General features: G+C 53.3%; 1 protein-coding gene across 3 annotated transcripts in view; it reads left to right on the forward strand.

Moving 5' to 3' along the window:
• Bi (T-box transcription factor bifid) overlaps window positions 1–16,456 on the forward strand; it is an 87,120-nt gene that overhangs the window by 21,138 nt on the left and 49,526 nt on the right. For 2 of the 3 annotated variants that reach the window (XM_076905224.1, XM_076905225.1), the window contains exons 3-4: window positions 13,861–13,974; window positions 16,078–16,240. In XM_076905224.1, coding sequence (XP_076761339.1) covers window positions 13,861–13,974; window positions 16,078–16,240 — 277 coding nt within the window. The remainder of the gene's footprint in view (window positions 1–13,860; window positions 13,975–16,077; window positions 16,241–16,456) is intronic. The other variant, XM_076905226.1, reaches the window with a different exon arrangement.

Consider the following 16,456-nt stretch of genomic DNA (forward strand, 5'->3'; position numbering starts at 1 on the left):
CGACGGGGAACGATGGCGGAGGACGACGTGGGAAAGAGAAGGAAAAGAGGAGAGAAGGATCGAGTCGAATCGTCCTCGATCGAGGCACTCGGCAGAGACGAAAAAGGAATTACGAGGGTTGAACCGCGTCGCGCCTCGCGCGGACAACGACACGTGTACCCGCGCGTTCGTCTTACCACCGATTCCCTCTATCCCGACCACTTACCATTTATATTGGTGTCCAGAGCGGTGTGAATAGATAACGACCGTTTACCAGGACACGAGCAGGTCTCTCTTTCTCTCCGCCTGGTTTTTCCTCGCCATGGCTCGCGCTGGTTACGCCTATCGGCGTATCTACGAATATGTTACACCGTCGTCGTTACGAGGATCGCTGACAGATTATCCTGGACAGGATCGCCTCCTCGCGATTCGCAGCCGCGCCCATCGCGCATCGTCGAACCTCGCTTCGACCAATCCTCGCTCGCGAGACTCGACGCAGCAAATTGTTTTCTTGCTCGTTTTTTTTTCTTTTCGAGCAAGAATTTCGCTTGTTTTGTTGAAGAGGATGCTCGTCTAGTTCGAGAAATGTAAGGACAGCGAGAGTCGCGCAGGAGCCGCCGCAGGCAGTCAGGAAGGAAGGAAGGAAGGAGGTCGCGGCGGTGGTTGCCGGCCAATTTCTGAATGCAAATAACGCCGGTGTCGAAAGAGGGAGCTCGCGGATGAAAAGGGAGAGGCAGTATGCAAATAGAAAGCTGTTACGGCCGCCTTCTTCGCCCTCTTTCGACCTACACCCCTCGGATACACTCCTCGCCTCTAACCCTACCTCTGCTCTCCCTCTTTCTTTCTTTCTTTCTTTCTTTTCTCGGCGAGTGTACACGCGCGACGTGTGAATCCCACGTGAAACGCAACCAGATAGATGGAAACGGGGATGGTGGGAGGGGGTTGGATAGACGGCCGCCGAAAGGGGCGAGACGTTCTAGACGCGAGCGAATTCATTTCGCATCGTCCTCTCGCGAACGCTCCTCGCTCTTGCGGTCGACTATTCTTCCGGACGAGCCCCGTCTTGGCGACACCCTTTCCGCTTTCACCACGGGAAACGTCGCGCTTTTCGCCCCTCTCTCGCGAATTAATTGATATCCTCGACCTTCTGCCCGCGTCGAGCCGCGGCGCGCGCCCTCCTCCCTTTCGCGGCTCTGTTTGCCGTTTCCCCGGCTGGATTGCCCGGCTCCATTCACTGGAATTTCGACTCCTCGTTTCGGTGGCGAACCTTTAGGGGCGGCGAAGGTGGTGAAAAAGTTTTTTTTAAAGAATCTTCGAACGGGAACGTTGGTGACGATGATTCCTTTCGCGTCTCCCTTGGCTGGTTTTAACGTGCCACTGTGTACGACTGGTTTTATCACGCGTGTTTCTCTTACCATTTCGTGGTGGATTTCACTCTTCTCGTTTTTTCTCCCTCGTTTTTCGTACTGTTTTAGAATTACGCGAAGGCGTGGCAGGAATGCGGAATTGTATTATCATTCATTCTATTATTGGGGAAATGAGTCAGGCGAGCAATGAAAACTAGACCCGCGTTTCCTGGGTCGCGTAAATGAAAGACGAGTGGATTTCTAAACGCCCGATTAACTGAAATTAATAGCTTCCGATTATATACCTCTCAACGGTAGAATTTCTCCGACACGTGTAATAACAGACCGCGATCTATAATCCTACATTATGCATCTTTCACGGTCCACGTTGAACCGTAAACTGTATCTGAGAATGTTTAGCCGCGATAACATTCTTAACGGGTGACTAACGTCGCGCGAGGGGGGGCAGGAATAATTTTGAATCGGCGTGTCGATTTAACTCGTTGTCGAGATTAATCGTTGGCGATGGGTGGGGGAGAAGGGGAAGAGAAAAAGGAAAACCGTAATTGCAGGTAAACGAAAGGAAATATTTCGACGGGAGGATCTCGCGTTACCTCGATCCACGTGCATCGCAGAGCCCGAGTAGCGAACTGGATCTGATCAATTACCCATTGCATGCGGGCAATTAATCGCGCGCTTTATCTAGAGGACTTTTAATAGGTACCCCGCTATTCGCCAGCTGCCACTGCAGCCTGCACGGGATGCGGTGGCCAGCATATACTTTTAACCGGCTGGTATTTAATTCAAAGTGTGCGAGGATCACTCGCGAGTTTCTACTAATTTACGCCCGCTCGTTAATTTCGTGAACAATAACCGAGCTAACGATCGACGAGCGATCGTTGGACATTTTCAGACAACCGAAACAGTTCGAGGAACCGTTCCCAGTGTCCAAAGAGAGAGAGAGAGAGAGATAGAGAGAGAGAGACGGGTCTGTTCCTAGACTCGACGTTTCGTACGCGACGAAATTTATGATAAATTATTCGCAGGTTTCGTATAATAAAGCACCGCGTCCAGACGGGAACCGCTTAACCGGCCCTCGATTATTCGTAACGCACAGTCAATCAGAGGAACGTCTCTAGTTTTTAACGATCGCGAAACCGTGGAGCACCATCCGGATTCGAGTAATACCTTCCGTCTCGTTTTAAAAACGGTCCGCGCAATCGTCGCTAATCAGAACGTCGATAACGATCTGCTCGCTATGTAAATTACAGAGACGCTCAAAGCTCGCAGATACAGCCGCTGATATCCACTGGATAGATTTTATTTCCGTTCGTCATTCGTTGATCAGAATTTTCTCCAGCCGATGGATCTGGAATCGAGTAGGAAACTCGAGACGCTGGGTAATTCGATTAAAGTCAGAGAGAGAGAGAGAGAGATAGGGGGAAGAGGGGAATAAAAAAAGGAAAGGAGGCGATGGTAATCGGGAGTTTGCGCTTTTCATCGGCCGTGACGCGGAAAATTCCTTGCAAAGACATAATTGCACGGTAGCCACCGGTTACACGATCGGCGCTGAGGAACGCGCTCGCCACGGTTTCCGGTTTGCTGGTGCGCGCGCGCGAACGCGCGCCACCTCGTCTAGGTTAGCGACGCGATCGTTGCTGCCTTCGTGTCCGTTCGTTTTATCGTCGATCTTAATAACACGGAACGTTGAAAATAATGCCCGGTTGGGCAAACGCCGATTCAACGGGCCACGTATTACGATACTAATCGCGGGATTACGCTACTCCGCACGGCGAATGGATTTTAAATCGATAGAGGCCGGTGTGGACGCGGACAATTAATTGACTCGTCTTCCCGCTGGAACTGGGATCGCATCGAACGAGCTTGCGCTGGTGGATCGTTGCGTATCATCGACAATTCTTCATTAATTTATTTACAGCTCTACTCTCCAACCCTCCAGAGACATTCGCGGCCATTTTTAGAATTTTTCGATCGTAAAACTTTGCTGAGGTGTAGCATTCGATCGATCGTAACGAGTGTCTCGGATATCGGTTCGCGTTTCAAGCGAAGAAACGTCACGCTGATCGTTCGCGCCGATCGTTATTCAGTTGGACGTCGGTTCGCGTCCGAACACCCGGTACATATCGATCGCGTCATTATAATTCAAGAGAGGTCTCCACATTTTTCGCACCTTCGATGAACAAACCAGCAGGCGAGGCCCGGGGATCGATAAACCCGCCAGTTTGTTTCTCCCGCTAATCTGCTCGAATCTCCAGCCGTAGTTCCCCTGAAAATTAGTGGTTTAAGCGGCTCGATCAACGTTTCTCCTACCGTGTGTGTATCCGTTTCGCCCGTTTCTACCCTCCTCGCGAAAATCCGGCTCTGCGATCTTTCCACGACCGCGGCGTCGATCGAAAGCGAGGCGAGGCGAGGAGAGGCGTTCGCGCAACGGTGCCACCCGGTACGTGCTGATCAGCGATCCTCGAGTTTCTCACACCTCGAGCTTGCTCGAGGACTAATAAGAAATCGTATAGGGCCCCGGGGTAGCGACGAGGAGGGCGGAAGGGTGCGAGGCAGAGATAGGAGGACGCTAGAGCCTCGGGTTTTTCACGCGTGTGTGCGTGAACCGTGGCCAGGGACGGGCATAATGGTGGCCGTGGCGTGTGTAAACCATAAGAGATAATGTAACAGTGGAAGTTCGACTGGCGCCACTCGTTATTTATACAGTGTGTCGGCCGCTCGACCGACCGGGGGAGCCCAGGGCCCTCTGTATTTTTTTACGGGGCGACGGGGGAGGGATGAAGCCGGTAGACGCCCACTAAATTATTATTTGTTCTTGGCGAGTCATAAACGGACGAAATTATGCCAGGGCCTGGACGGACGCGGGAATTTCAACCGTCGTCGACCTTGGCCCCGCAGGAAACCGCACGGCTTCGAGACTTCGTCGTCGAGCCAACTACCCTCGCCACCCTCCACGCGGAGAGACATTCGTGAAGATCGCCTCGCGTGGCGCGCATTCCTCCTGGAATTTCGCAGACATTTAGAACACGTCATCATTTGTCACTAGCTCCAAATACTAGATACAATATCCACTGTGTCCAACTTGACGATCGTTAAATAGAAGCGATCGAGTGAATCGTAGCGCAACTGGATATCTCGTAGAAAATTCCACCCCAAGGAACGACTTCGATGCCCGTTCGACGAGGCTCTAAAATCGATTCCCCGTAAAGGAAACGTTTGGTTCTGATTAACGAACCTGGAGCCAGGGCGTTTATACGCTCGTTCCTGATTTCTGAGTCGTTCGGGAGGTCTGTTTACGAGCTGTCCGGCCGGATGAATATGCAATTAGCCGCGTTCCGTCGATCATTGTTAGAGGCCCGATCATTCCGTCGACTGCCGCCGGTTCGTAGCGTTATTTTGTAGAAGGAGCGCTCGCGGGATTTTTTTCGTCCCGCCTCTGGCCAGGCCTCGTATAAATGAGACGCGGGTAATTATTGTCCTCGGGCGTGAAAGGTGGACCTCGGATCCCCTTTCAACCGCTCGAGTGGATACGCGGTGCGCTCGTGCACGGCTGTGGTGGTGCTCGTGGACGGATGGATGGATGGATGGATGGATGTGACGCGCGTGTACGTAGCGGACGAAGCGCGCGCGCGCGCGCGTCCACGACACAGAGACGCGGGGAGGACAGGGACGTGAATCATTTTTCAGCGCGGCTCTACGTGTCGAGGGAAATTTATTTCGCCGGCCCATCCTGCCCGACCAATCCAGCGTTGGTATTCCCGTCTACCTGGACTCTGGCAACACGTCCAACAATTGTGCCCACTCGTGGAATATTGATTCGCCGATTTTCGTGACGCTGATGGGACGCTACGAGGAACGGACACGGCCAGCCAGACGCGCGCGGCTACGTAAAATGGGTGGATTAGGTCGAGCCAGGGATCGTCACACTCTCGTGGTTCTACCAACGCGGTTGTTCCAAGCTCTCGTAACTTAAGTGCAAGCTTTTCACCCCTCTGGAAAATTCACTCGCACAAATCTCTCCCCCTTTTCGCACCGAGACCAATCTCCCACAAGGCGAGCTAACGAGAGAAACAAAAGGGGATTCGTTCCGGACCCATATCGAGGAAAACGGAATTAAATCGTCCTGGGTGCCGCGCGATCCGTCTCCGCCCCGCTCGAGGGATACCTGGGCTCGCGCGTAGAGAAACACGCAGGGGACGTAAATTGCGAGACGAAACGGAAGAGACACCGGCGGGGACGCAAGTTTTGAGACACAGCCCGGCGAAGGGGCCCTCTCTCGGACCCAGTTAAAAAAGTTCCACGCCGCGGGGGTCCCGGGGCCGCGGCCACGGGATAAAGGGAGCCCTCGAAAGCACGGCCAGCGACTATCGGTTTCCCTATCGGGGCTGGTCATCTCTCGGTTCGACCGCCTCCACGAGGGGGCCCTCTGCGAGAGAAACGCGTATATAAACTCGCCTTAACTGCTTTACGACGATCGTTTGTACCGATTTGTTCGACAAGACCCTCTCTATCTCTCCCCCTACTCGCTCGCCCCCCGTGCTCGATCCTCAGCCAGCTCTCGAACTCGGGGCACTCCTCCTGCCCCCGCCTCGATACACGCGGGATCCCTTTTTCCGCGACGCTGATCCTTCTCGCGGGAACCTCCGAGTCTCTGCCACCGCGTTTCGCGACACTCTTCTCCCCCGTTTCTACCGCCACGCGTCTTTTCTAATTATCTCGGCTCTCTGTTCGTTCTTCTGGGCGCGTCAGTGATTACGAGACACTAGGTAGGTTGGAAGAATTGTAAATGCGCCTGGTGTTGGAATCGCATCGTTCGGTATTCTTTCTATCGGGACGCTGCTTCTTGAACTTTTCACCCTCTCTTGGTATTGTCGCGAAACTCGCCACCGTTCAACCGTTCAAACATCGGCCACAACAGTGGACGATCTCTTTTCTCCTCATTGTCAGCTGTTCAAGGGACGTTCGACCAAGCGAAACGCGAGATTCTGCGAGGTGTTCGCGGGAACCCGTTGTCCTCGCGCAGAAATCCGCGGATTTCGCCCACGGTTTCGTTGTTTCCCGGCGATCCCACTCCGTCGAAGCGTGGAGACGCGCGTTCACACTTCAGCCAGCTTCCGGGCGGGGGGTTGCTTGCGTGCGTGCGTGCGTGCGTGCGTGCATCCATCCCCCGTTACCACCCCTCTGGGCGACAATGCGCTTTTCCCCGGCGCGAGGACAACGGGGTCGCCCCCGCGTGGAAACGAGCCGCGCAGCCTCGCGTCCCATTATTTGCGCTCGCGGCGCGATGTTTCTATTGCGTTAAGCCGGCGACAGGGCGCGATCCGGAAGGGACTCTTTCACGCGCCGGGGGACAGCCTTTCGTCTTCCCGGAGCGGAGACGCGCGAGGTAATTACGAGACCTACGCGGTGCGTTCGACGCTTTCGCCAACTAATTCGCTGCTTCTCTCCGGTGGACTCTGGTCTTATTTTCAAGTCGAGAGATAGGGATAGAGAGAACGTCAAATTTTAATCCCGCGTCTCGACGCCTGCGTCGGATGCGAGTTTTCGCATCACTGCTTTCGAGCCTTGATCATTCGTTACGTGGTGAGAATATCGCGCAATCACGCGATCGCTTCTCAGAACAAAGATCGATCCAAGGCTCGAACGATGCGTTTCGAGCCCAGCTATCTCGTTACGCCCTACGCGATGCGTTCGACGCTTTCGCTAACTAATTCGCTGCATCTCTCTGATGGACTCTGGTCTTATTCTCAAGTCTAGTGTTAGAGATAGAGAGAATATCAAATTTGAATCTTGCGTCTCGACACCTGCGTCGAGACTCGCATCACTGCCTTTCGAGTTTCAATCGCAAACACCGATCACACCGAGTATCCATCTGGTTGTTCGTTACGTGGTGAGAATATCGCGCTATCACGCGATCGCTTCTCGAAACAAAGATCGATCCAAGGCTCGAACGATGCGTCTCGAGCCCAGCCATCTCTGGGACGGAATCACGTTCCCGTGTCGGTGCACGAGCCGGCGCTCGTTGCGATTTACAGTAATCCCCGGCGCGTGATTTTTAATCTCGCCGTAAAACGCGGCGAGGCTTTCAATTTTATTGTCAGGTCCGCGGGGATAGGTCGCCGCGGTTGCTGTCGGCCGGCAAATCATCGGTAGGCGAAGCTTAGCGATAAAATAAATTAGCCCCGGATGCTACCGGGTTCCAGGTTCCGCTTTCGGCGCGGAACGTCGCCCGGCTAATGACGCCCCGTAAATAACGATTCAACGTTCGATTTATCGGCCGTGGAGAACGCGCGGATAAAAGGTGGCTCGCGGTCACCGCCAGCGGAGTATAAGCGAGCGTAAAACGCGAGACGAATCGCGCTACCGCGGATGGCTGGGATTTAATTATTCCGCGCGGTCCGCGCGGAGGATTCTTCCGCCCTTTTATACTCTTTTCCCCCCTCGACACGGGTAACCGCGATGGGCTCCGAGATTATTATCTGGCGCGAGATCGCTCGATCGACGATACGCATTGGACGCTCGCATTTTCTTCAGCGAGCAGAAGAGGAAGGGATATCTTTCGAAATTTCCACTCTCACCGTCGACCAACTATTTCGAGACGCTGGAGTCATCGAACGGAAAGGGCGGAGGCGCCAAGCGACCGCGTCGAGGCACGCAAGCTCGATCCACAGGTGTTCGAACGACGGACGATCGCCTCGCGGCGACGCGTCTAGTTTCTTCGATTCGACGGGCTAACGAGGCGGTCAGAGGCGGCGTCGAGCAGATCGGGCGAGGCCGATGGAGCCGTAACGCCGAAAATTAGCGCCGTCCGAGAAACAAATATGGGCCAGAGGGGCCAGAGCCGAGGCGAGCCTGCCCCGGTGGCTGTCGAATAAAAAGGAACGAGAGGAGAGAGCCAACGCCGACCGACGAGGACACAGGGCGCACCGGTTGGCGAACGAGCCAAGGAGGAAGAGGCGAGAGAGGCGCGGAGACAAAGGGAAAGGGAGAAGAATTTAGGGACGTGGCTGTTCTCTCAGCGAGCGAGCGAGCGCGCGCGCGCTTATATCCTGGCCCTGCGTCGTCGTTCACGTCGTCGCCGTCCGAGTCCTCGTCGTTCTCGCACATCACCGCGGGCTCCCGAGGTTTCCTGGAACCGGGAGCCTCGCTTCCACCTGCCACACACTGCGGAAACTTACGCGGACCACCTCTGTAACGGGTGTCCTGGAAGTTTGCTCCGATCTGCCGGTAGTTAACAAGTTTCTTTCGTAGCTACCAACGGGGAAAAATTGGTGGCAATCGAGTGGATGAGAGTGTGGACGATCGCAAACACGAAGAGTCGTATGAAATTGTAGAGGAGGGGACTGATACAGTGGGTTGCGACAGTGGCACTACGAACGCCACGAGGCGTTTAAGCGTGAGGCATCGATAGGTGTGGGAGATCACGAAGAACGGATTCCCGGAGAGTGACGGAAGAATGCGTTCTAGGAAAACTCTCGATCGTTTCTGGAGCCCTCGAGTGCGCTTTCGCGTCGAGAGATCGTCCTGGCGTAATCGAGGGGACAATTAAAAGTAAAAGGATCGCAGGAGGGGCCGTTTTCTTCGCGGACCCACACGACTCGAACGTATTACCGAAAATGATACCTCCACGGTCGGTTCTGCTTCCGAGAACGCGCGTCGAACCCAGAATTCCATCAAAAAACCGGAGGAAACAAAGTTGGCCAATTGCAGCGTTCCAGGAACCGTCCACCGCGAGGCGATCCTCGCCATCCGCATCCAAAGCGCTCGCGCGCTCCCACCAGAACCGCGAGAGGAGGGCGCACACGCTCTTCGCTCTTATAAAATCATAAGGCTGAACACGTGTCCGTGCTCCATCGCGTAGCGCACGCTAGCGTCGCGCCCGGAGTTTCTTTTCCCGTAATCTGTACGAGGGGGCCATTAAACCGGAGGACGCCTCGCCGTGGAAAGGAATGTCACGGGGTTACGCCCTTTCTCATCGACCAAAAGCGGCTCCCTCCTCGTCCTCCTCGATGCTCGTTAAACGTCCGTGCCGGCAAGTCGTTCGTCCCGTCTTTTCTAACGCCGCTGACGGCTACCAGCGACTACCGTCCTCCTTCTCCTTCGTCCTCCTCTTCCACCCTTTCTCTGTCGTGCCCTCTTATCGCGAAGCACGTTTCAAAGTAACAGTTTTCGGGTAGCTCGAACAGAGAGAAAGAGAGAGAAGCTTTATCTCTGACGATTTACAGCTTTCAGCAGGCTGGTACGACGTCGTTCGAACAGATAATTTGCCGATCGGGCAGAGCGCACCGGCGAACTCGAGTTATGTGACAACACCAACGGGTGCTGGTGCCTGGCGTCGCGCTACTGGCGCGGGACCAAAGGTTCTCGACGGTTTATCGGCCGGATGCTCGTTATCCGCCCACGCTGCTCGATGTATCCACCGTCGTTTCGTCGGCTACGTGTTAATTTCATCGATCGATCGATCACCCCGTCGAGTTAATCGAACTTTTACGGTGGCATGGGTTGTGGTTCACGTTCTCCGCGAAGATGGATCTTCGTTCAGGCGCTTCCTCAAGTGTGTCTTCTCGAGAGTGGAGTTGCCAACGGGGCGAACGAGTTCCCTCGATCGAGGCAATAATCGAGCGAACGCGTAACCAACGCGTTCGCGCGTTAGAATCAGGAAACGGCCGTCTGGTTTTCTATCAACCAGTTGCGCAACCGCCTCGAGTATAGACGGGTCCGGTGTGTGTCTCCTCTGGGAAGAACTGGCACGATTTATTGCCAACGGCGCATACGTACCGGCACTGAGAGCGAGCGATACTAATAATTGTGTATAGATACGATGTTTGCGTACGTCCAATCGATCCAGCGGTTCCCACGGAACGCGCGTCCATTCTAACTTCAGCAAAGTTAACCGAACGCAGCCACGTCGGTTGATTTATTCAAGCTCGCTCGCTATATTGCTCGAGAGAAGGGAGAAAAAAAAGGAGATACAGAGGGGGAAAAAAAAAGAGAAATAGGTACGTCGATTCGAGCGAATCGCACGGGATCGACCGAGAGTCTAAGTTTTTCACGAGCTCCCCGCATTTTCGATTCGCCCTGCCCGTCAGCATCCTTCCGCGGGGTATTTTGGCTCGCATCGGCCAGGATAATCCGGCTTAGCGTCCTTTGCCGTGCTCGTGAATGGAGGATCGATCCTCCCTTCGTCACGATATTCAGGACAGTAGGCAGATGCTACCAGAAATCCCTGCGAGGCCTTTAAAGTCGGCCGATCGAACGATTTTTCCAAAAATGCTCTACGTCCACGACACGCCGCCGCGTTCTTTCGCACCGAGCGCTCCTTTGTGACCGCTCCTTCGAGCAACCCACTTTCGTCCGCGTACTTTTCTCCATACCCAAAACACTCTAAACTCGAGTCTCCAAATTTTCCGTACATTAAATCGAACCAGCAGTCTTTTCGCGATGTACCCCTCCAACAAGAGAGGAATGCATCCTCCCACGAGTCTACGCGCTCGCCAGTTAGGATCTCTAATTGATTATCAGGCTCGTGGGTCCCCGAAACAATGGATCCACCGGCGGATGTCCACGTAGAGTGAGAAAGAGAGAGAAACAGAGAGAGAGAGACACGGTGACTTATATTTATCGACGAGTCGAGGAGAGCAGAGGCGGCCGTATTGTTCGTACACGTTGAAGCGGGTGGTTAAACTCGGGTGGGGGTCTGCGAGAGGGGGCAGAGGTAACCCACGAAGGTGGTTTCTCAGACGCTACTCGTTTATGGCGGCTAATTACCGTAATTGGCCCGGCCGTTATAACGGCGACGTTTAAGGATACTCGCGCCGTTAGCATACAAAAGTACAATAATTCGAAGGGGGCGCACCAGGCCGGCGATTTCTCTTATGGCAATCGCAGCTTCCATAATGGCGTTTCGCGAGCGCGTTTCACGTACACGCGCGCGCACACGCTCGCCCGCGGACCGAGCGCGCTCCTTTTTTTGCCGATTCCTTAAGCTGGACGGAGCCTGGCCCTCGGAAGCCGGGGCACGCCGTGGAAGAAACCGCCTGGCTCTCTCGACCGGGAACCAGGCGAGGGCACACACGGTGTAAATTGGAACGCTCGGATTATAGCTGGCTGCGCGGAGGAATTTTAATTTCCTGCACCCCTACGGGCGAGGGCACACCGCCGCCGGGGATGAGCGGAGGCGTATCCGCTCTGTGCACCGCAGTGCTTCCCAATTCCTCGATCGGTTCCGCGAATCAATCGTTCAGCGTTCAAACGCGCCTCTATTCTTCATTTTTTTTCTCTGCCAAGAAGATCGCGAGCGTTTTCGGAAAAGCTTCGAGTCTACGCGCGAGGTCGTTCGTAAAATATCAGCGTGCGTTCGCGACTATGAAACGAGGTTGAGAGCTACTGACGTCGATGCAGTCGTCGAGTCCATTCGAATTTCGAAGTCGAGACGAGAGTTTTTTTCTAGAGAATCGCTAAAACTTAAAATGGTGAATGGTAACTTTGATAATTATTTCGATCGTGTAAGTGGTCTCGTTGAAACCGCGATCGATGGCTGATCGTTTCGCACGGTCGTCGGTCTTCGACGCAGCCTAAAACGATTTCCACGCATGGAAATAGGCGGTTCTCGTGTGAGCAAGGTGGTCCGGAATGTTGCCGCGGAATCAATGTCAAAGCAATTGAACCCGTCCCGGCTGAGGGCGTTCTCCGGATTTTATTAATCGTGTTATGTCTGCCGCCGCGAATCACCAACTCTCTCACGAGCTCGCGACGCGGACTCGACCGAGCTTATCGTCGGTCGTGGTTTTTCTTTTTCCAGCCGCGGACGCGACGATAGCGTTCGCAAGTTTTTTGCGACACCCGTTGCGACAGATCCCTCCCTTTTATCGTGCATCTCTCGTCGTTGCGTAAACCGCTCGAGAGTCCGTTTAAAAGACCATCCCAGTGTCTTTACAAATTTTCGTTTCCACTCGTTTACGCGTTCTCTAACTATATTCATCATTCGCACGACAACGTTATTATTATTATTATCATCTCGAGATAAACGAAATTTCACTTCATCATCGTTTCTCTGGAAACCGTCGAATGACGTAAGGTCGACTTCGAGAGCCAACGTTGAATCGTCCAAGAGGAGAGAGAAGCTTGAAATCCGCAAAAAATGCGAGAAGAAAAGAAGCGTGGAAGGATGCTTCTGTAATTAAGAAGAGTAAAACGCTCGAAGCTCTCGCAGGCTACATCCATCTCGCGCGGAACCGAAGGATCATCGCTCACCGGCCACTCCCACAGTTTATAGTTAGTCAGACCTGTTCGCATCGCTTCGCGGACGTTTCAATAAAATTCTCACCTTCGCGCGCTGCGAACCTTCCCCGTCACGTTTGTCGAGAGCGAGTACGTGAGAGGGTCGCAAGAACGAGGGGTAGCAGCCGCGGAACGATCGCGATTCCGCGTGGCCAGGGCGCCCCGGTTGGTATTTTCGCGAGCTGCCCCGCAGCCGACATTCCTCCCGGCTGGGCGAGCCGGCAGAAAAACGTGAAAACACCGACCCGAAATGCCATCGCGGGCGTTTTCTGACGCGCCCCCTTTTCTTTCGCACGGACGATGATAATTCCGCGGCGTGCACCGAGTTCCTCCCTAACTCGGCCGACACGATCCGCTTTTTACCGGTGACAGGCGGCCACGATTGACTCGTGCACGTTTCTATTCCATTCTCGCGGGATTCCGATGAAAATCGCCGCGACGAGCCCAGCTCTGCTTTGGACGCTTCGATATAGAGCGTCGTGGACGACTAAGACGATTTATTAGAGCGTCGCGAGACTTTTCTCTTTCGAGGGTGGGGTTGCTTCGCTTTCGCGCGTTCGATGGAACAACGCGAACGATTTTTGTCGATCGCGTTGCAAAAATGAATGGATATCGATGAAAATCGCCGTGACGAACCCAGATCTGGTTTGGACGGTTCGATATAGAGCGTCGTGGACGACGAAGACGATTTATTAGAGCGTCGCGAGACTTTTCTCTTTCGAGGATGGGATTTCTTCGCTTTCGCGCGTTCGATGGAACAATGCGAACGATTTTTGTCGATCGCGTTGCAAAAATTAATCGATATCGATGAAAATCGCCGTGACGAACCCAGATCTGGTTTGGACGCTTCGATATAGAGCGTCGTGGACGACTAAGACGATTTATTAGAGCGTCGCGCGACTTTTCTCTTTCGAGGGTGGGATTGCTTCGCTTTCGCGCGTTCGATCGAACAACGCGAACGATTTTTGTCGATCGCGTTGCAAAAATGAATCGATATCGATGAAAATCGCCGTGACGAACCCAGATCTGGTTTGGACGTTTTAATATAAAGCGTCGTGGACGACGAATAATTTTCTCTTTGAAGAAATCGGGGGTGTTATCGCGCGGTGGGGTTGCTTGCGTTCGATGGAACAACGCGAAACGATTTTTGTTATCGATCACATTGCAAAAATGAATCGATCGAACTGTTTGCCATTATCTAATCGAAGTTGTGTCTGTTGATCGGGGGTTCCAGGCAGATGTTCCCTCAGATGAAGTTCCGTGTTTCCGGACTGGACGCGAAGGCCAAGTACATCCTCCTGCTGGACATTGTCGCCGCCGACGACTACAGATACAAGTTCCACAACAGGTAAGGGAGTTCTGGAACTCGTAAAACTCTTAATTGTCACGGGCAGCGAACCGCCCAACGATTCCACGGATAGTTCCACGAATCGCGATCACGAACAAGCTGTTGCTCTCGCGATGCCTTCGTGACGACCGCGAACTCGCGGAAATTAATGCAATTACACGATTACCTCGTACCTTGCCACTTCCTGGCCGATCGGAACTTTTTATTTCCATGCCATTTCTACGCTCGTTTTCTTTCTTCGTAAGTCGAGAGATCTACAGATTACCGATAGAAGCGACGCTACGACGAGACGCGAAGTATCGTTAAATGGCGGTAGCAAACAGGGGTTAATCATCGGTTGCTCCAGTGTTTACTTAACGCGGTTCGCGGTCGAATTTTCGAATTACGCGCCATCGAGAGTAACCGTGCAATTGGTCCACGCCCCGAAACGAGGAGTTGCGAGACACCGTTTACCGTCGATATAGCTCGGCCCGCAATTTCAGCCGGCACTTTCCCCTGCAGAAATAAGATTTATACCTCGAAATTATCACGTTCCGATGCTCGATCGCCAGGCGACACTTTCGCTCGCCCCGTGTCCGCGGAAATTACTCGCCACCCGAAATAACAACCTTCGAATCGCGCGCGGCCATTATCGCCTCGTATCGATTTATAACTTAACTCGATTTCACCGATCGAACCACGCGCCCCAATTATCGTTTCCTCGAAATCAGATTAACCGAACACCCCCCCAAAAAAAAAGTACCAAGGAAGAACGAATCTCCATAATAATCGAACCGCTTCCCATCGTGCGATTACAGCGACAAAGTCAGCGCGAGAGTACAGCGTCGAAAAACCACTGCCAGACCCATTGTCTGTCTGGTTTCTTCAAATAAAATCGAGTTGCCAGCACAATAGGATCCAACCTTCCGCCGTTAGTTATTAGCCAGCCATTAACTTTTTCCAGGAAAGTCGAAACGCGTAGGCACGTCGCGTTCTCACGGGTCCCGTACGCGGTTCTCGTAACTCCGCGTTTAGCGTTTTTCCGCGCCGCGAGGGTGCTAAACGGTAGGATAATCGACTCGACCGAGAGAGCAGCGTCGAGGAAATTCGTCGACCGACTTCGCGAGGATCGAGGGATCGCCAGCCGCGCGAATGGCGATCGCATTCCCACGAACGAAACGGGACCTCTTTTCTTACCCTCTCGCCCCTTTTTGCGCGTCGAAACGACGCGATCGTTTATGCGTGTCTTGTTTCCCGCGTTTAGGATCATTGTGTCCAACTTGGACGATGTAAATTTATTCCAAGCCTTTTTTTTACGAACTGAGAAAGAGAATCCTTCAGAACTGGTGGTACTGGAATTGCTTCTCTGCGTACGGGTGTGGTGCAAAAATATGTACAGCGATATTGGATCGTTTCGAAGGAAGAATTTTCGAACGAGTTGTCGTCGCGTTTTTTTAAGAAATTTTAGATACCACTCGTAGCTTCGAATTCGTAATCGATGGTCGCGTTACGGTTGACGAAGGGCGCCCCAGCGATAGTTCCGCGACGCGATGGAACGAGGATGCTCGCGACGAGCGAAGTCGACGCTCGTCCAATCGAAAGGCAGACCACAATGAACATGATTACATCACGGCTGGCGACCGCAGCCACTTTGGAACTCGTCCGACGAGTTCTTCCTCGCTCGCTCGTTTTGACCCACCTGCGATCTACGTTCCACGGGGCCCTGCTGGCACCGCCTCCCTTAAAAGACAACAATCGCGGTAGCCGCTGCTTAGAGGCGCATCGACGGGTGATTGTTGCGCGATCGACACCTCTCGCGAGCCGCTTCCTAGTCGCGATCACAGCGGCTACCTCGTCGAGCGACGCGATCGCGCGATTTCTCTTTCGTCGTGGATCATCGTTTCAACTAAGAGCGTTTCTGTAGAGAAAATCTGGTTTCGATGCGAAAAAGAAACGATAAAAAAATAGAGTTAGATATATCGAAGCCTCTTTTGTAAAATAGGGTGTAAAAATTTCCAGACGACACTTTCGATTTTTATTTCATCCCCCTGATAATTGTTACAGTCTAAACTGTAGTCAATATCATGTACGTTTAATTATGTTTCCTGTGTGTTCGTCGAGCAGCAGGTGGATGGTAGCGGGGAAGGCAGACCCGGAAATGCCGAAGAGGATGTACATCCATCCGGATTCGCCGAGCAGCGGCGAGCAATGGATGCAGAAGGTCGTGAGCTTCCACAAGCTGAAACTCACTAACAACATCAGCGACAAGCACGGCTTTGTAAGTACTGTACGTAACGCCCAACCAAGCAATTACTTACTTACTAGCCTCTAAGTCGGAGCTCCGAGTCTCGCAATTAATCGCTAACGTTTTGCCCCGGCTAACGACCTAACGATCGGCCGATTAAAAGCTCGTTAGGCCGCGCGCACGCGGCGCTGCTCCGTCCTACGACAACAACGACGACGACCACCACTCGCGGTTATTATCGTCCCGGTAAAATATCGA

This window comes from Xylocopa sonorina, chromosome 12, assembly GCF_050948175.1.
Source record: "Xylocopa sonorina isolate GNS202 chromosome 12, iyXylSono1_principal, whole genome shotgun sequence".
NCBI lineage: Eukaryota > Metazoa > Arthropoda > Insecta > Hymenoptera > Apidae > Xylocopa > Xylocopa sonorina.